This window comes from Lutra lutra, chromosome 7 (genome assembly GCF_902655055.1).
Source record: "Lutra lutra chromosome 7, mLutLut1.2, whole genome shotgun sequence".
Taxonomy (NCBI): Eukaryota; Metazoa; Chordata; class Mammalia; order Carnivora; family Mustelidae; genus Lutra; species Lutra lutra.
Genome location: NC_062284.1, coordinates 38,971,226 through 38,991,909, shown reverse-complemented (window position 1 = coordinate 38,991,909; position 20,684 = coordinate 38,971,226). Strand labels below are relative to the sequence as shown.

Below are 20,684 nucleotides of genomic sequence, written 5' to 3'. Positions count from 1 at the left end.
TCCCTTTAACAGATGAACAAACTGAGGCCCAGAGCAGTTAAGTAACTCGCTCGAGATCCCATAACCAGTAAGTGGTAGAGCTGAGATTTGAACTTGCGCAGCCTCACTCCGGAGTCTGCAGTTAGGGCTTTAATAAAAAATAGCTACTTTATTAAGATGGAATATAAGAGGTTACCAGGTATGTCGATCAAAACTTTGCAAAGATATTTGAAATACCACTTTTGTCATCAGGAGGGTTTAAAGCAGGCGATGAAAAGCTGTGGTATAAAAATGACTAGTGTTAGAAGGCCAAGAGCATAGAAAGTCTTAGTGGCCAACAGAACCCGTATTGTAAAGTGGTGTAATTAAATTTGAAAATGTCAGTGTGACTTCACAATCTCAAGAAGACCCATATTGCCCCCAGTTCTGTCATGACTAGAACTGGCTTAATAGTAGGCACAGAGCTTTAGCCATGACCAAATCCCATGCCCAAGTAGTTCTCAATATAGTTCACCACTAAAATAAACCACGGCTCCGTGGAGACAAGCCAATACTCTATGTTGAAACAGGACAAAAATGAGGATGAAAAGAATGAACCCCAAAGGATCAGGAGCCCTGGTACACAAGCAAATAAGCTGATGGAGGAAAATTCTCCCTGGCTGAGTTGTGACAATTTGAGCATCAAAAAAAGGAGGAGGAGAAGGAAATTATTATGATGGAAATAAGGTGAGTCTGAGAAATGCCTTGTATTCAACAGTGTCTCTCAAAGGGAAAGTTCCTAGAAAGTGTACACGAAGATACTTTTTTAAAAAAATAATTCTGTTTCAACTTGTCCTGACAATGTAGATTTATAGGGCAATTTTTTTTGTTTTTTAAGGATTTTATTTATATATTTGACACAGAGAGAGATCACAAGTAGACAGAGAGGCAGGCAGAGGGGGAATCAGGCTCCCCACTGAGCAGAGAACCTGATGTGGAGCTCGATCCCAGGATGCTGAGACCATGACCTGAGCTGAAGGCAGAGACTCAACCCTCTGAGCCACCCAGGTGCCCTGAAGATACTTTTTTTTTTTTTTTAAGATTTTATTTATTCATTTGACAGACAGAGATCACAAGTAGGCAGAGAGAGGCAGGCAGAGAGAGAGGAAGAAGCGGGCTCTCTGCTGAGCAGAGAGCCCGACGTGGGGCTTGATCCCAGGACCCTGAGATCATGACCCGAGGCCAAGGCAGAGGCTTAACCCACTGAGCCACCCAGGCGCCCCCCTGAAGATACTTTTAATAGGAAAGAAGGGTGACCATAAAATGCTAGGTCACAATTTATGTTGATTTTTAAAACTAGGAAGCCTTAACATATAAGGTGATATTTCTTTTATAGAGTACTAATTGTATGTATGTTTATAAAATTTCTGTGTCACGTAAGAAAGACTAACAAAAGGAATTATAAATCAGGTCATCCCAGGACCTTAGGGCCCACTGAAGGACCGCTTGGCGTTGGTAATCCTACAACAACCAGGAGGAAAGAATGGCAGAGATCTACTGCCAGTAGTGGTCACACACAGTTAACAAGGAACCAGCAATCAGCAGTGTGTTTATACCATGATAAACTAGTCGGGCAGCCTAAGGAGGAAAGCCAAGTACTCGAACTCAGCCTCTCATCTCCCAGAAGGTGAAATCTCTACCTGGTCCAACGAGGTAGAGTAACATATTAATGAGGAATACGTAAGTTCTTAATAGTTCTGACAGCTTGGTCAGTGCATCATGATAAGGGGTCCTGACTTTGAGTCACCTTGAAGCCACCTCATTCTGAGGGTACTCCCCTCTCCCCCAAGAATCAGCACCCTCTGGCCTTTCAGAAAAGCTGTTCTGTCATCTTTGGATCTGAAAGTTCCCTGCTCCTGTCTGGAAAGTGTTACAGTGATGTCAACTCTGAGAACACACGGGCAGAAGTAAAACAGCTTTGGCAAGATACAAAAAATAAGAACAGAAACAATGAAGAAATAAACTACACCCAAGATAGTTCATATTTTAGAGTAAGTTAAAGTATAAATATATTATTAAATCTTGTCATTATGTACCTTATTTTGTGTGTGTTTCATCTGCTGTTTAAGTGGACGTAGGAAGTGATCAAAACGAATCGGCCATACTACGTGTGTTCATAGTGGGATTTAAAGAGCTTATGGGAATTCAATCAAACAAATTTATAATCAGGATTTAAGTGCTCAAGGAAAACTGGTCCTCAAAGTCTCGCTCATTGGACGCACACCACAGACGCTGCTGGCCCCGCCCATACCCTCTGGACACTCACCACTGCCTGACCTGCCACTTGTGACTCTCTGCCTGGAGGTTTCTTCTAACCACCAGGCTGTACCCGGCTCTGAGGGCAGGCCATAGCTGCCGCATCCCCCAGGAGCAAGGCCTCAACTGATGGCAGATGGGTGTTAGTGGATCAATGCCCAGCTCTCTGACCTTTAGCTAAGGACAACTCCGAGGCCAGTACGTCACGTCTCCTGGAGTCCCCCAACGTGAGTGAGCTGCAGCTGCCCACAGTGGCAGCCTCCTCATCAAGACACCGTCCTCTTCCTGACTCACCCCCCACCCCTCCTCTACTGGGGCTTCCTGGGATCACTCACCAGATCTACTCTGTGGACTAATATCCACATCTCAGGGTCTGGGCAAGAGAGGAGTTTCAGAACTCGAGCATTAAACAAACCTCCATGTGGAATGTTCTCTACACATAGGATCCCCTCGCGCTTTCATAATCTACTGCAGAAGAGCTGTCCTGAGGGGCAGAGCTGGTGGAGGGAGAGGGCTGGTGGACACTGCCTCTCCTGTCAGCACCTCCTTCATCTGTCCTGGACCCACAGGCTCCCACAAGGACACCCCCTCTCTGATCTCACTGGGGAAGAAGGTGTGATTCCTCCCACGGGTTGTTCTGATTTGGGAGGACATTCTTAGAAACGTCCATTTGTAAGGCTGGAGCTGCACCCAGGGACCACGGAGGGGAAGGGAGGAGGGGGACCGGGCAAGTGCCCATTTACTCGGCTGTGCCGACAACAAGACCCTTGAGCTTGTATCTAGCACCAGGTCCCTGTGAGCCATGACTTTTATAGGCAGCTCCCCAAACACAGAGCAAATGAAAAGGCGGTTCACTCTTCCCACAAACATGGCAATTAAGAGTTCAGGCTTTGAATTCAGGCTTATCCATTCCTACCATCACATTGACCAGGCTCCTTCATGCCCCTGAACCTCAGTCTCCCTGCCTATAAAATGGGAGAGATACAATCTAATTCCTAGAAATGCCTCTTAAGAAACATGCCAGGCATTTTCTCTGCACTCTCACTGCACCATGACACACCTGCAGGTTCACCTACCATCCTTGTTCTGTGATTCTAAAAAACCTCCCCAGTGTCATCCAGCTAGTAAGAGGCAGATCCAGGGTTCAAACTTGGGCAAGTCTGATTCCACTCTTAGCCTCCGAGTTATACAAAGGATGTGGTAAGCAATTAATAGTGCCCAGCGACACCAGCTGCTTCACCAATGTCGTCTCTGTCCTGTCTCCATCCTTCCTCACTATCTCCTGAGCTGTCTTCCTCAGGGAAGAACTATGTTGAGGTGCACAGACAAGGAGAGATTCATGAGGCTCAGAAGGAAGGGGCTCGATGCCAAGCTCTTAATGAAGAGCCTTCAGCACGAATGGATTTTGGCTTCTGCTTCCATTAATACCTAAGCTCTTATGATTCTTCCAGCTCCATAATTTCCTTTTCTGGAACCTACACCAAATCTTCAAAATGACTTTCAAGAAAGCCAGAAAGCCAGGAAAATTAAATATCTTCAAAGTTTCAGGTGAAAGCGAGTCACCTCCAAACCTGTTGACTCAGTGTCACAGAGAAGTGGAGTCAGAACCCTGTCTCTCGGCCTGGTTCCGGCCTTATCCAAGCTGGGGGATCATGAGCACAGCCACCTGCCTCCTCTGGGCCTCCTATTCTTTATTTACTTTTTTTTTTTTTTTTTTTTTTTTTTTTTGCCTGTGCCTCCTTTTGAAACATTTGTTAATATAAAGACAACGATCCTTGTCTTGCCTTTCTTAAAGTTGCTGAGAAAACCACACGAGGAATGTCCGTGAAAATACCTCCCAAGTTATAAAGCCCTACATACATGCGGGAAATTGTCAGTGTTACTCAACAGCTTATCAACCTAAGAAAATTCTGGAACAAGAAAAATGAAAGCCAAAAAGCAGAGGTGGGCAGCAGGTTGGGATGAGGAGAGTTGGTGGTAAAGAAAAACTAGCTGTCAGAATCCCATTTTCAGTGCCGGCAGTTAACCTTCAATCAATTTTATAAGGCCAGGAAATAGCCATATATATTTTTTTTCCTTTTTTTTTAAATTTTTTATTTTTTCAGCATAACAGTATTCATTATTTTTGCACCACACCCAGTGCTCCATGCAATCCGTGCCCTCTACAATACCCACCACCTGGTGCCCCCAACCTCCCACCCCCCACCCCTTCAAAATTCTCAGATCGTTTTTCAGAGTCCATAGTCTCTCATGGTTCACCTCCCCTTCCAATTTCCCTCAACTCCCTTCTCCTCTCCATCTCCCCTTGTCCTCCATGAGGAAATAGCCATATTTTTAATTAAGTGTCGGCGGTAGGCTCGGCAACATAAAATTTAATGGTAGAGAAGACACCAACTTAAATACTGCTTCTTACCTCTCCTTCTAAGAAAGAGATCTTTTCCAAAAGCTGCAATATTAAGAGCTGTTTCTGCTGCACCTTCTTCTTCAACGATTCAATCTAGAAAGAAACAAATGAAGAACTGTTCATGAAAACCACACACAACTGTAGACGTACAAGTTAATCAACCGGAAGAGACGTCTTTGGTTGTCCTCCAATTAGAACCCGCCCTTTGGTTCTCTGTGTCTCAAGGAACAGTGTTAACACGAGATGCTCCCTGGAACAGAGGGTTTGGTGGCCACATGATTTTGGAGTCACGCCCCATTAGGTTTGTTTGACCTGACGTTTCCACACTGATTTTGCTGTGTAACCCTTATTAACATCCCATGTATGGGCCGGAGAGCATGCTCTGGGAGTACACACACACACACACACACACACACACACACACACACACATAAAATACTCAGCTTAAATTCGAGAGTCAGCCTGCATTTCAGACATTCAACGCTGTTATTCCTGTTAGTAGATTCATTCAGTCGGGTGTCAGAAGTTGTGGTCTGGGAGCAGGGTCACTGTCACTAAAAGTGCAAATGGAATTGAGAGGATCCAAGACTCACGTGGCTTGGGACAAAGACAGAGACTCGAGCTGGGCATTCGCCTTTGTTTTTACAACGTGGTCTATGTTAGCTTCTCTAACTCTGCTTTTCATTCATGTCATGTTCCACAGACAAACTACAGATGCCCTAAGAGCAGGAACCAGGGTGCCCCATTCCAGGCTATGCGGTAGACAACAGACAATCATGGGAACGGTGTGTGGGTTCAGTCAGTAACTGGTGATTTGGAAGAACACACTAATTTCCCAACAACCTGGTATATTCAATTTGTGCATTTGCAAAATCTTTTAAAAAAAAAATCTATCTCAGTGCAAAATGACACACAATCCCCATTTAGAAGTGAATCTAGCCAGAGCTAGGAAAAGACAAAAGTACAATCACATTGCCCTTTGACCCAGCAATCCTATTCCTAGAAATAGATCCCCAAAGACACATTGGCTAAACTACAAAATGACCTGGACAAAGGATTTTGGGCTTTTACAAGACACAAAGAAAACAGAACTCCATCAATCAATAAGTGGTTGGTTAAATAAACCATGGTTCATCATGACAACGGATGACTGCGAAGATCTCTAGAGCAGATAAGGTGTTTCATAAGAAATACATGGTACGCAAGCTTTAGTGTAAAACAGAGGAGGCCATCGGAATGCATATACACTTGCAAAAAGAAATTCTGCAAAGGTAAAAGAAACCTTAATTATTAAGAAATAGTTGCCAATAGGGAAAGAAGGAAATTAGAGGCAGAAGAAAAGACTTTTTGGTAATACCTTGTTACCTACATTTAATTTTGGAAGCACATTTTACAGATTCAAAAAATAAATCTAAACCAAAAAGAAAAAAAAAGCGAACCTGAAAACTTGAAAACACATCAAAATAAAGGAGCTCAACTATATATCCAGTTGGTGAAAAGAACTCAAGTGTTGTTTGAACAAGCTAATTTGACTCTGTTTTTAGTGGGCTGTATTCTAAAAACAGAAATGCAAAGAAATCTCTTATTCACTAGAAAAACTGTTGGTAATAATGTTGGTATTGTTGTTTTGTGTTGTTTTGAAACTATTTGAGATACTGCAGTATAATAATGTTTGGAACCAAGGTTTTTAGTGTAAAAGAAGGAAATACAAGTGTGAAATCAAAGAAATAAAAAAAAGTTTTGTTAAGTTTGAAATGAAAATATTAGTATGAACTCATAAGTAATATTTTATTTTCCTCTGTTAAGTATGCATTTCTTAATTCTGTCCACTGAGGAAACTTAGAAATTTTAACAATAAACACATAACGTATCCAGATTGTGGCATCTAAATAATAACCCTCACCAACCAAACACGGGTCATCTTCGAGGAACAGCTCATTCCAAGGGGTAAAATTTTCTAGGGGATCCCAAGACACCTTATGCCTGAAAACAAATGCATGAAGGGTCTCCCTTGGGCTAAGGATTACGACAATTTAGCATCAAAAAGAATAACGAATGTAATTGAGTAAAACACATGGAATAAATAGGTTTTTAAAACCCTGAGTATATTATGATTCTTCAAAAACCAAAACTAACAGCAATGACTAGGGAATGACTAGGGAACCAACTTCTTGAAACTTGGCAACTTAGAGGCAGACTTAAAGGCATGTGGCCTGCCTTTCTTGTACAAACTGCATTTTGAGATTACTAAGAAGTCCTAGGTAATGAGGGAAAGAGTTTTATTTTTCAGAAGAATACCAGTGAATAAATGGGGAAAGGATGATAGATGTAGAAAATCACCATTGTGCAATCCCTAGGAAGTAAGTGGCTCATTGTATTAGATGAATTAACAGATGAACCAGAGGCAAAGCTAAGGAAGAACTTTACAACTGCGTTTTGGGCTGTCCCCATCTGAGTCCGTGATTGGCCTCAGCATCACCCAAAGGGGGTCAATCAGACATGAAGACAGAGTAAATCGCACAGCACCAGGAAGTGTGCTTCCTCCCCACGCCAGCCCCCAAGAGAGGGAAAACTGAATCTCACCGTGTGCTAGAGCTAATGAACAAAAAGTCAATCCCCGAACACAGAAACATTTATAGGACAACTGACACAGCTCCTGCAATGTCGCTGGGTGCGGGAAACTCAGCAGGGGAGGAGGATACACAGGGAGAAGCCTGTTCTAGATTAAAAGACTCTAGAAACATAACCACCAAACAAATGACCTTCTCTGGATACTGACTGAAGCAAGGCTTCAGTAAAAAGGCCATTTTAAAGACATTCCAGAAAATTTTAGGACACATGGGTATTATTGCATGATACCAAGGAATTATCATTAACTTTGTACGGTGCAACAATGGCATCATGTTTATATAAGAAAAAGTACGTATGTTTTAGAGCTGGATGGTGAGGTGTATAGGAAACAGAAGCAGGATGTCTGGGATTTGGTTTAAAATGACTGCATGAAGGGGAAAAAGAGGAAAAGAAGGAGCAAATACAGCAAAGAGAGCCAAGTTTTGCTATTTGTTGAATCTGGTCATGAGTCTAGTGGGCTTCATCGATCAGTCTCTCTGTCCTGAGTGCATCTGACATTTTCATGATAAAATATTTTAAATTCCACCTGGTGCCAAAAAATACAATCCTCCCACACAAAAAGTAAGCCATAGAAAACAGAATATAATAAGAAACACATTTAAGAAAACTGTCCAATGTTGATAATAATTAAAGAAATTATAATTAAAAACAGTAACAGGTTACCCTTTAATAATGATTGAATGCGCCCCAAACTACCGGCTGAAGAAATCAGCACTGAAAGAGCTGGGAGGGGCAGCCCTTCTCATGTGTTGCAGGTGGCATTGTAAATTAGAATGACCCTTTGGGCAATTTAGCAATAAATATTAAGAGCCATAAAGCTGTTCATACCCTTTGACCCACTAATCCCACTCCTGGGAATTTATCCTAAGGATATAATTCAGACCTAGGAAAAAAGCTATATATACAAAGATGTTCTTGCTCCTATTATTTATAACAGAAACTGGAAATAACCTTAACGTCCAGCATTAAGGCACGGGGTGGTACATTATGGAATATCAATTTGATGGAGCATATGACACAGACACTGCAAACACACTGCCAAATGTAAAAGTGTTTACAAAAATCCTCGAAGGATAAAAACAAAATAAAACAAGAATCAAAAGCCAAAGCTTGCAACGATCAAAAGTAAAAGCTGGAAGTTAGCTCAACAAAATCATACTGAAGTTGCTGTAGAATTACGGGCAAAAGGAAAGTTTCTTTTTCTTTAAATTTCCTTCAGTGTTTTAGGAATAGTTTTCAAAAAATCGTTCTTACGGTGTTCCTCTTTCATTCCTTCCTATATTATTAAGACCTTTTAAAAAACTGATTTGAATTCTTTAAATGAGAGGCAAGATGGGTACTGAAATTAGCTACAATATTCCAAGGAGGTCTGGGTAAATTTCATCAATTAACATAAAAAGGGACTTCGAGTACACTTACTTCACTCTCTCTGAAGTAATCGGAGTGGTTGGTGAGTCCAGGGAAGCAAGAGATGTGATTGAAGGCACTCTAATGGGCAGTTCATAGGAAGATATTGAGGATTTTCACTTAAAAATGGAGGAGATACAAGGCAGATATGTCATCTGGAGGATGTAGAGAGAAGGCAATTCTGTGAGTTCTGAGGGAACAGAGGGCTGATGCTGGAGCAAACAGGCCCTGCCTTCTGGGGAGACAGAACAGCTATGGGAAGGATTTGGAGGGGTGCTGAAGCTTCTGCTGACAAGTCTTGCCTTTCAGCAACTGAAGCTTCGAGAAGCAATCGTGCTCTTGGGCTGAGGGAATGCTGGGCCCGCGTGTTGGCTTTCATCCTTGAGCGTTCCTTACAGGAGCAACTTCCACAGGGGTTGACATGTTCAGATTAGAGGAAAAAGGACACCAAGGATGGCAGGCATGGCATGCTTTGGCCCTCCTGTCCTACAAGAGTGTTAACTCAGAATCACAACTCAGCCCAACCCACGCGACCTCCTAAGAGACACCCATCATGAGGCGCTATCTCTAAGTCACACATCTGAGGGGTAAGTGGTATTATTTCTGACTGCTGACTTCAAAGTGCCTTCAAATATTATCTCCTATAGAGCCCAGCACATGATAAACACTCAAAATCTAGCTACTACTGTGTTACTGCTGGCATTCCTCCCCACTTAGACTGGGAGCTTGAGAGTGAAGACCTTGGTCATCTTTCTACTCTCAGATAATGAATGAATGAATCAGTGACTCCATCCATCCATCTCTCAACAGTCTATCCCTTAGACTCCAGGGGCAAAATTGTCTGGAAGAGACTCTTGGAGGCCCTGATGGACCAAGGCGAATGTACCCCCCAAAGCACCCCCAAAATCAGGGGCCACTCCAAAATCCAGGATACCATGCAGCTGGCATGCAATTTCTGCTCTTTTCCATATACTGAAGTCTGTAAATTTGACCTTGAAGAGCTCTGTGTCTTCTTCATGAAGCTGCATTTTGGTCCAGCTGTCACCAGGTGGTGGTAAATGACCCAAGCTCCCAGGCTCAAATCAGGGCATTAAGAAATGAGAACTGAGAAGCACTTATTTTCCAGATCTCATCCATTTACTTAACAGGAACATAATCTTGTCCCAACAGTTAAATTTCAATATGAAATAGTGGACCCCTTATAGAACAAAGGAAGAAACCCATCTTGGTAAAATCTGGAACCTCTTAACGTTAATAGAATTTTTTCTTAATTTTGTCTCAAAAAGCATGTTTCTTTGTAACTCAACTGAATATATGCATTGCAGCCTAATGATGCAAGATCTCTTAAGACTATAGCCCATTTGATATTCACAGTGGTGGTGGGGGGCGGAGGGGTACCTCTACTTAATGGCTTTTCTTCACACTGGCCACTGTGGAGTCAGCTCCCTGGCTGATCTGAGCTAAGCAATCCCTCTGAGGCCATGGCCACACAACAGAAACACCTAGAGGGAGCTTTTACAAAATACTGACTTCTAGGCCTACCCCCAGAGATGCTGAATATATCACTCTTCTCCTTAAAAACTCTTCCAAACTTCTAACATTTGAACTCCCTAGCATGGACGTGAGGCCCTCCCATGGTCCCACTATCTCCCCACTGTCATTTCAGGCCTGTCCTGTCCCCGATGAACCCTACACTTAAGCCAGTCCATTCTCTCAGCACTCCACAGACACGCAGTGGTCCTGCCTCCGGGCCTTTGCACAGGCTGCTGCTTCTACCACGCATGTCTTCCCACCTCCCACCCCCCTCTCTACCAGGAAATCTGCTGTCACAACATACTCACAAGTCACCTCCCAGACCAGCAGTGCCCGAGGCTTCTGGGCTGGCTTCAAGTCTCCCTCTTCAGTTCTACCTCAGTCCTTTGAACAAACCCCCATTAGGGCCCCTGACTGCTGCTACAATCCTTTGCTGACATCTTTCTCTTGCACTAGACAGCACACCCACAGGAGACACGTTACTGTATCAATGATCTTATATAAAAGAACTGTTCTCTTAGAAGATGTAATTGCCCTGTCAATCCACACATTTTTATAACTTGTTTTCGGGGGGTGGGGATGCTATAGTGAAAGAACTCCTCCCGATTTCTTTTGAAAAAAGCTTGTATGTCAACCGGAACAAAATGAAACTGTACCAGATTTTAGAAAGGTCCTGTTATGGATTTGGAGCAACCCTAGAAGTTACAAGGCTTCTCAGCTTCCTGGAATTTGTTTCCCATTAGTGACAGACATATAGGTCACAGGTCATTTCAGGTCAATGTCAGAAGAAGATACAGCTCTATGATTAGAATTATGTGAATAGTACCTGATTGTGCGAGATTTGCCAAACCTAACTATCGAAGTTGGGGATATGAAGAGAAAGCAACAGATATAAGAAATGCAGCAGCAACTAAGTATTAAATGTTAGACAACACTTAATGTGTTTTTTTAAAGAAACTGTGGTTTAGGGGGCGCCTGGGTGGCTCAGTGGGTTAAAGCCTCTGCCTTCAGCTCAGGTCATGATCCCAGGGTCTTGGGATGGAGCCCCGCATCGGGCTCTCGGCTCAGCGGGGAGCCTGCTTCCCCCTCTTTCTCTGCCTGCCTCTCTGCCTGCTTGTGATCTCTGTCTGTCAAATAAATAAATAAAAATCTTAAAAAAAAAAAAAAAGGAAACTGTGATTTAGGGTGTCTTGTGTTACCAGCTGCCTAGTAATAATATGCATGTCTCTGGAAAATACCTTAAATAAAACCGTAAGCACACTGAAATGGAGCACAGTACTAGAAGGTATGTTAAAATGGACAATCATGTTGAATCGCATTAAAATCTGGCAAGGGCAAGGAAACTAGATTGTTTTCAGAGCAAATGAGGTCTATGATATAATTGCTTATTTTCTTTGAAATGTGTTTAATTTTGTTTTCATTCAAAGTTTAGGAATAACCAAGTAAGGCCCATAGGCACATGTATTCAAAATCAGTGTGTGAGGGCTGTGTGTGTGCGTGCGCACATGTGCGTGTACTGTGAAACTTGACCACACGTTAATAAAGCTCCCAACCTCTACTACCAACACCTCTGATTTGCTACTTTCCCACAGACCCTCACTTCAAAAGGCTTTCTGCTTTAAATTGCATTTATGAAGAAATAATTCATTTTCCCACTGAAAACTGTATCAAAGATGGGAAACTGCCAGTTAAAACTTCTAATCAAAAATAAGATAACCGGGACACCTGGGTGGCTCAGTGGGTTAAGCCTCTGCCTTCGGCTCAGGTCATGATCCCAGGGTCCTGGGATCGAGCCCCACATCGGGCTCTCTGCTCAGTGGGGAGCCTGCTTCCCCCCCTCTCTCTCTGCCTGCCTCTCTGCCTACTTGTGATCTCTGTCTGTCAAATAAATTTAAAAAAAAAATAAAAAAAATAAATAAGATAACCAGGATTATGAATTCTAGGTAAAAGTAAAGCAATAGGATACTTTATTATGAGTCCTCGTTGACTTCTCAGGGGAAATTATGCTGTTAGTGTATTTGAAAAGTTCGTAAGAAAAACAGTGTGAAGATTCCCCTTATTGTTTTCAAACCCCCTCCCCTCCCGAGGCCCAGTGAATCAGTGAAATGACCAGAGCTGGCATGGAACAGGACAGCCAAGAACCTTCTAGAACTCACTCAGGCATGTAATCACCTTCTCCTTTTGCCTCCCCTTGTCCTGACAGGGCCTTGTTTGCCACCTGCACTCTTGTTCCCCTCTGTGATCTAGAAAATAAAATTGTCCCCATTTCCCTTAAAATCAGCATTATGCTCAATCTTCACGTACCCCGCCACAAGAAATAAGAATAATGGATACTCCCGACTCTTCCTCTGAAAAGGCTTTCCGTGTTTGCAGCAGCTACTCTTAATTCTATCTCCGAAGTCTTCTAACACTGTAATTTCACAGTTATTGTATTTTTAAAGTGCATTCTCCTTGATAAAAAACCACTGCAGTAAGAATTTTCAAAATAATAAAGTTACCCTCTTTTCCTAAAAAATAATAGAACATAAGGAAATATGACAAGATCAGAATCTGCCCTGCACTAATGCAACATAAAAGAACGGTTTAAAAAGGACAAGGAAAATGGTATATTATCTCATTCCTGGGGGAGTGAAGGGAATGAATTAAGGCCACAACAAAACGAAACTGAAAAATTGCTAAATGAAGCTCTGAGTGGGGAAAATGAAAAATCAATGACGGAACGGAGGGGGAAAAGGTACATTTTTCATCTTCATGATGCTTGATTGGGTTTGTAGAAATTCATTTCCAATTAATGTGTCTTGTGGCATTCAGCCAGGCTAGCTATGATCAGGGCACATATTTTAATCAATTTTTTTCTATTAAGTTTGAAGTAATATATAATAATAGAATGATACCATTCAAAAGGATCACTCGAAACTGGCTTCTGAGGTAAAATAATCTAATTTGGTTTGATTTCTATCTTATATTAAAGATAAACCAGCTTCTCTTGGAGGAGAGGAGTAGTACCCTGCTTCTCCCCGGTGCCTAAACATGATGGGGCTGTATAAACATCAGGGAAGGATGGATACACTGGCTTTCCGATCTGACGGGGAATCATGTACCACTGGGGAGGGAGATGGAGGGGTGTCCTGGGGACCAGGACTGTTGCTGGGTTTGCTCGTTATTCTCAGAAACAACCCTAGGCGGCGCGGTCATCCCCGCAGAGGAGGAAACTGATCTTGCTAGAGTTTCATCACCCGTGCTTCCCTCAGCAATCCCCTAGGACCACCTCGGCATCAGGCTCAGTGTTAGGCACTGGGCATACAGCAGTCAGCCAGGAAGACCTGATCTCCACCTTCACGGACCACACATCCCTCAGAGGAAGGCAGGCAGTAGGCAGAGAAACACCCAAGAAAGTGTAATAAAGGGAGAGGCACAGAGAAGTTTCATATCGCTGAGGCAAGATGCACCTGCTGACTGACTGCCGATGGGGTGAGGGCAGGTGTCAGACTTGGGGGCTGAAGAGGGTGACCGGCTCATCCCAGCTTTCCCAGGGCTACCCAGGCTTTAGCACTGGGATCTCATGTGCCGGGAGCTTTCTCACTCGCAGGCAAACCAGGACAACTGGTCACCCGAGAGCTGGATGCCAGCAGGGCTGAGATCTCCCTGAGGTTAAGGCCCTGGCTCTTTCTCTCACCACACTGACGTTCAGAGGTTTGCTGCCGCCCTCCCCATGGTGGTGACCTATCACTGCCACACTGCGGGGAATCAGGCAAGGCTGGGGAGAGCTGGCTGGGATCGTCCTTTACCAAGTGTCTGCTGCAGCCCTAAGTCTTGAGGCTGTTCTTTTCCCCTCTGACTTGGACAAAAGACTCTGCATTGAACGGGAATGTCCAGGGAGAAAATGGTTTCAGACGAACCTATGATGAGGCATGTGGCAGCCCCAGCTCCGCAGGTAGGACAGAGCTGGTGCCTCAGCAACGGTGGTTTTTACAATGTCCCTAAGTTCAAGTGTCCAGGAGTGTGGCCCTTCATCCGCACCAGCCAGGCCTGGCTTCTCCGGGAGCCTCCTAGCTGCCTTTCCAGCTTCTCTCCTGAGTTGCCTGGCTCCCTCCTGCCAGAGACGTCATTCTGGGGTCACATCTGACCAGGCAAAGGGCCCCACTGAGGAATGTGGAACAGGGTAACACCAGACATTTTCTCAACTTGGTGCTGAGCAGGTGCGAACCCATGACTGGTCTCCACCTCAATTCTAGCCTCTCCATTATCCCTGCCCACTACCATCTAGTCAAACTAGACTGATAGCTCCTTGCATTCCCCCTCTACTTTCTGGTCTCCATGTTTTTGTTTTTTGTTGTTTTGTTGTTGTTATTCTGTATTTTGTCTGACATGTCCTTTTCCACCCATTTAGTCCCTGCCTAGAAAAATCCAATCCATCCTGTAAGACGTGGTCAGTTCTCACTCCCTCCCCAAGGTCTCTGCCCCCACACCAGCACCAAGCCCCTTGCCTACGTTACATCAGTCAATCCTTACAACAGCCTCTGAAGCAGGCAAGATTACGATCGTCCTCATTTGGTTGATAAGGAAACTGAATGTTGAAAACAACTGACTTGCTCAAGACAGAAAGCCTAGTCAAGAGAGGAGCATGATGCAAAATCAGATTCAGTTTTCTCAACGCCTGTGAACTTAATCACTCCCGTCTCCAGCTTCCCTGTCCCCAGCATGCAGCTCAAACTCCTGGTTAATACTCATCATAGTTTGCCTTGAGTTCTAGCAAGTTTTAGTATCAACCAGAAAGTCCTTTGAGGGCAAGAACTCGATGTCCATTTTTGCATTTTGTTCATAAAAGGTGTTTCTGAAATGTGTTTTGATGGACCCATCAGGGCAGGAGAACAGGAGTACTGAAAGACAGTCAAGGGGAACAACTCCAGCTTGATAAAGGGGCCATGAAAAACTCAATGGGGCAAGGAAGGCATATTGGTTAAATGCTATTAGACAACAAGTTTTCCATGAGCAGAAAAAACAAAACAAAACAAAACCGAAAAACAAAACCCCCAAAAAACAAACAAAAATAACACACGCACAAAATGAAAAATGCAAACTTGTTTACACTATATACACAGAAATAAATTCCACATGGATTATTCTTTATTTGTTCATCAAACGTTCATTGAACACCTACTATACACCAGTGACTGTTCCAGATGTTAGGAGTCTAGCCAAGAGCAAAACAGAGAAAAGCCACTGCCCTTGTGGAGCTTACATTCTAGTGGGGGCAAGCAGACAACAAACAAGTAAGCGAAACAGAGAAATGCAGTATATCTATTCTAGGATGTAAGTGTATGGAGGAAAACAGTAAGAGAAGATAAAGGCTATGAGTGTGGTAGGGGTTGTAACTAAACCATAAAGACAAAAAACAAAACTCTAAAACGATCACAAAGATATCCTGATGGCACAGATGAATGGATAAAGAAGATGTGGTGTGTGTATATATATATATGCATATATATATATACATATACACACACACATATATATATATACAAACAATAGAATATTATGCAGCCATCAAAAGAAATGAAAACTTGCCATTTGTGACGACATGGATGGAACTACAGAGTATTATGCTAAGTGAAATAACTCAATCAGAAAAAGACAATTATCATATGATCTCCAGGATATGAGGAAGTTGAGAGGCAATGTGGGGGTTTGGGGAGTAGTGAAGGAAAAAATGAAACAAAATGGGATTGGGAGGGAGACAAACCATAAGAGAATCAATCTTACAAAAACAAACTGAGGGTTGCTGGAGGAGGGAGGGTAGGGAGAGGGTGGTTGGGTTATGGACATTGGGGAGGGTATGTGCTATGGTGAGTGCTGTGAAGTGTATAAACCTGGCGATTCACAGACCTGTACCCCTGGGGTTTATAATACATTATATGTTAATTTAAAAATGTATATATATGTATATATACATTATGATGTATATATACATTATACATATACTAGAGAGAGAGAGAGAGAGAGAGATGGCAAACAAGACCCAAGACACAGCACCAAAGCATTAGCCAGTTTATGTAAAATGTGTGCCTTACACAAGATACCATAAACAAAGAAACACATTGGCTGGGAGAAGAAACACTGTGACAAATGATCAGTATCGCAGTATGCAGAGTCCCGACAATTCAGCAGCAGAAGTGATCACCATATGGGAAAGTGCACAAGAGATAGAAACAGCCAGCTCACGAAAGGGGAGGAAGACTGAATGGTCAACACGCTGATGAAAGGATGCTTGGCGGCACCCGGAGCCATGAACAGTAATCCGGCTAGAGCAAATTACAATCAAAACAAAGAGGTACTGTTTCACAGCCGGCTAAAATTATGGTCCAACAGTGCCAAGAGGTGGTGAGGATGTGGGGAAATCCGCACTCCCGGTGGGTGGAAGTGGGTGCACCCTCCGGAGACCAACTGGGCAGTATCTAATGAAGGGGAAACTGTGCCGACCCAAGGCCCAAGCAGGTCCTCCTCCAGCCACGTTCCCCAATGACAGAAGCAAGGAGACTGCTTGGCATTGTTTGTAAAAGAATAAAAATCTGGAAACAAGTCAAACATCTATCAATAGGACACATGACGTTACATTAATTCAATGAAATATTAGAGATCCATTAAAATAAATAGTGTAGCTCCATAGGCAACAACATCAAAAACAAAAACAAAACTGGTAAAAAGAGTAAGTCGAATGCTATATACAATAAAATCTACTTACTTGGAAATTATAAACAAAGATGGACATACATTTTTAAACATATACATGAGGCTAAATACTGATAATAGGTACATACATAGGTCGTAAAAACATCAAAACGTGGCCTAGATGGAGACCAAATGGCTTCTGAAGAGGGAGGGAGTGGGGAAGAAGGGAAAAGACCAGAGGAATAAAAAGAACCTCCTTCTACTTTTTTATTTTACTTGGAAAAAATCTGAAATATGCCAAGATATTAACATTTTGGCACTTCTAGAGGAGAGTACCTGGGTCTTTGTTTTTTACTATTCTCTATCATTTTCCATATTGTAATTTTTTTTCAAATTAAAAAATACACAAAAATGAGAGGCAAAGAGGGAACACTAGCTTTGGGGCCAAAGATCTTGTTGTGGCCCCAACACCATCATCATTTGCTGAGAGACTGCCAGCTACTTATTATTTAAGAGTCTGAGGTTCAGTTTTCTGTGCCCCCCAACCCCCCCCCCAAAAAACTATGCTATTCATACACCCTGTACGAGGATGAATGTGGGAATGTTGGGCCTAGACACATGGCTGAGAGGCATGAGAAACTTTCAGTAGCTGATAGTGACTTGAACACGAGTGCAACCTCACAAACTCTACGGGTAGAACATAGGCACCCAAGTCTCCAAGAAATATTCCACAGCCAATTGCAAACAATCTCAACAAAGAGAAGGTGAAGTCAGTGACATTTACAAAGAAAAGACCTCCTCCCTTAAAAGGACAGTTTATATCCTGAATATATTAATCAGCAGGTGTCATAAAAGAAACCTGCAGTATTTCCATAACAGATAGGGAAAGAAAAGCTTCCCACACACGGCGAGCTTTCTGATACCTTCTTAAAACATCACATTTTAGATAAGGTGTCTATGATTTTAAAATAAAGAAGTGACTAATACGTCGAATATGAAAATTTTAAACTGTAACGTTTTTATTTACTCCAAATAAATTCTGCTTCAAACATCTGAGTAACTCCTCCTTTGGGCGTGGATGTGAAGGGCCAAGGGACAAAACTGTAGCCTTAAGAATCCCAGGCTTCCTTCGCCATCCACTGCCTACTTGCTATCATGGGGCAGAAGCACCTGAATGAGAGACCAAAGACAAATACTGACAGAAACCATTTACCTGCCCACTCTGCCACGGGGAAGTGGGGGTGGAGACCCACCCAGTGCCTAAGTGACACTCTGCCCCTTAATAAAGCCAGTCCCTCAGCCCAGGCTGCCAGCTCATCAGGCTAACCCACATACTACTACCACCACGGCTGCCGCTGCTACCTCTACCAGTCTTCCGTAACACTGTAAAGTTTTAATGACTGACCAACTCCTGTGGCTTGTCTCAAGATCATCTCTATAAAAATGAAGCAGACATGGAGTATATTTCACTTCAATATATTTCGACCAAATACATTTCTCTTTCCTTCAGACGGACCTCTCCTTTCCATGAAGTTAGCTGAACAGTCTATATGAGCAGAACGCCCATGGAGATACAAAGCAAACCAAACCCGGCCTCAACAAAGAGAATGTTACGTTGACTAGCGCTTTGGATCTCCATTCCAAGAGGACACCTGAGGGCCACTTCCCACATGCAAATATAACAAAACCACACCGACGCTTGGCCGCTTCCGCGTTATGTGGGGGTGACCTGGTGGGGAACACTTCCTTCCTGGAGCACTCGAGTTCTTCAAGCCCACGTCCCAGCCTTAGCAGGTATCCTCAGCAGCTTTCCAGAAGGGAGGCTTCCTTTTCCAAGATCTTAGAAACAGCCTCCACCTGGCAGTTCCTGAATTATTTTTTAGTATTATTTTTCACAGCAGCTCTTTGTTTGAGGTCTAGGAACCCAAGCTTCTAAAAATATCCCTTGAGTTCTCGGGAGTCTGCAGCATGAGGCTGGACAAGTGGTGTCCAGGGTGTGTGGTGTTTTCACAAATGAGAGCCCTACATGGTCAAAGTTTCCTTTCCACAGCATGTCCTTCCGTTTTGTTCATCGGCTCATCACAGAGAGACATGCCACCTCTTTCTTCCCAGCAGAGGACAAGTGTTCTTCTAATCTTGAACAGTAAAAGGAATTGCTTCCAACCCAGGCTACCATTTTATCATCTTCCAAAGAACCGGAGACTAAATCTGGAGAAGAGCTCGTGTGACATGATCTGGAAACAGGGGAATTGAGTAGATTAGGGTTGTGGGCTCAGTGCTCTGGCTCTGTTCCCCTACCCCCCGTTAGTTAAACTATCAGGGATGCTCCGAATCACCTAAACACAGGGAACTGGGCAGAAATGTCCTTTTGTGCGGTACATTTCAGCACACCACATGGTAGTTTTAAAACGACCTAAGTGCTAACAAGTGCTTGCTCCATTCAAAATGGAATATTCTTGGAATGGAGAAAACGTAAAAAGGTTTTAGCTGTCTTGTGTGTAAATATTCTACTCAAGGGACAGGCGGCTGAGATGGAACAGAGCACGGAGCATAGGAGAGAAGAGAGAAGGGGCGCCTGGGTGGCTCAGTGGGTTAAAGCCTCTGCCTTCAGCTCAGGTCATGATCCCAGGGCCGGGGGATCGAGCCCCACATTGGGCTCTCTGCTCAGCGGGGAGCCTGGTCCCCCCCCCAACTTTCTGCCTGTCTCTCTGCCTACTTGTGATCTCTGTCAAATAAATAAATAAAATGTTCCAAAAAAATAAGAGAGTAGCATTACCAAAGATTCCATTTGGCTCATAAGACTCCCAAAGCAGAGAAGGACAGCTGTGTGTGTGTCTGTCAAGAAAGCAACTCAGCTACTTTTGCTTTTAATTCCTTTAACTAGACACAGCAGGATCCCATCCACCCGTAATGATAATAGTAGCAGCTTGTGTTGATTGGGTAGTTCCTATGCTCTGATGAATATGCTGTAAGTATTTCATGTGCATCATCTCATTTAACTCTTACCAAAAATATCCTCTTGGATGGACAGTGTTATTAACCCCATCTTACAAACAAGAAAACCAACTTTTTGAAGCTTCCACAGCTAATAAACGCAGGTCTGATTCTCAAGTCCTTGCTCATGTCCATCGTCCCTGCCGCCTCTCACTGTGTACCCTTCAAGGTCCCTAACTGCACTTCTCCTAGGTGTCTAATGCAGGGGGTGCCTGCAAATTCAGGGTCGAGGGGGTAGGTTCTAGAGACTTGAAAAAAGGAGAAGAGAAGCCCTGCTTTGCTGACTGGTTCAAGAAGACCCAGAAACCAAAAACCCAAACCACAACTCTCGGAAAAGTTACTCCTCACCTGTTCTCTCCAATCTGGGCTGTTTCTCCCCAAAAACTGCTGCATTATGTAAATGGCTCTCGAAACAAACAAACCAAAACCAAAACAAAACAAAAAACAAACAAAAAACCCAAAAGGATAATTAAATACATTCAAGTTCATTTCCTAGGAATTGCCAAACTGTTCTGCTTCATTTTGCACCTGAGAAGCAGCTATCATTTCAACGAGGTCCTGTGTTCTCTTTCTACAGAGGTACGGTGGGGCGCGCCTGGGTGGCTCAGTCGGTTAAGCCTCTGCCTTCAGCTTAGGTCATGATCTCAGGGTCCTGGGATCGAAACCCACATCAGGCTCCTTGCTGAGCAGGGAGCCTGCTTCTCCCCTGCCTGCCATTCCCCCCGCTTGTGCTTGCCCTCTCCCTCTCTCTCATTCATTCATTCATTCATTC

At 43.4% G+C, this 20,684-nt stretch overlaps 1 protein-coding gene and 1 long non-coding RNA gene across 5 annotated transcripts in view; one reads left to right on the top strand and one right to left on the bottom strand.

Moving 5' to 3' along the window:
- LOC125103940 (uncharacterized) overlaps positions 1 to 18,706 on the top strand; it is a 52,302-nt gene extending 33,596 nt beyond the window's left edge. The window contains exon 8 of the long non-coding RNA XR_007128541.1: positions 18,429 to 18,706. This is a non-coding gene — a long non-coding RNA (uncharacterized LOC125103940). The remainder of the gene's footprint in view (positions 1 to 18,428) is intronic.
- Positions 1 to 20,684, bottom strand: part of MYZAP (myocardial zonula adherens protein) — a 90,761-nt gene that overhangs the window by 18,106 nt on the left and 51,971 nt on the right. For all 4 annotated transcript variants that reach the window (XM_047736023.1, XM_047736021.1, XM_047736022.1 and 1 more), the window contains one exon: positions 4,688 to 4,771. In XM_047736023.1, coding sequence (XP_047591979.1) covers positions 4,688 to 4,771 — 84 coding nt within the window. The remainder of the gene's footprint in view (positions 1 to 4,687; positions 4,772 to 20,684) is intronic.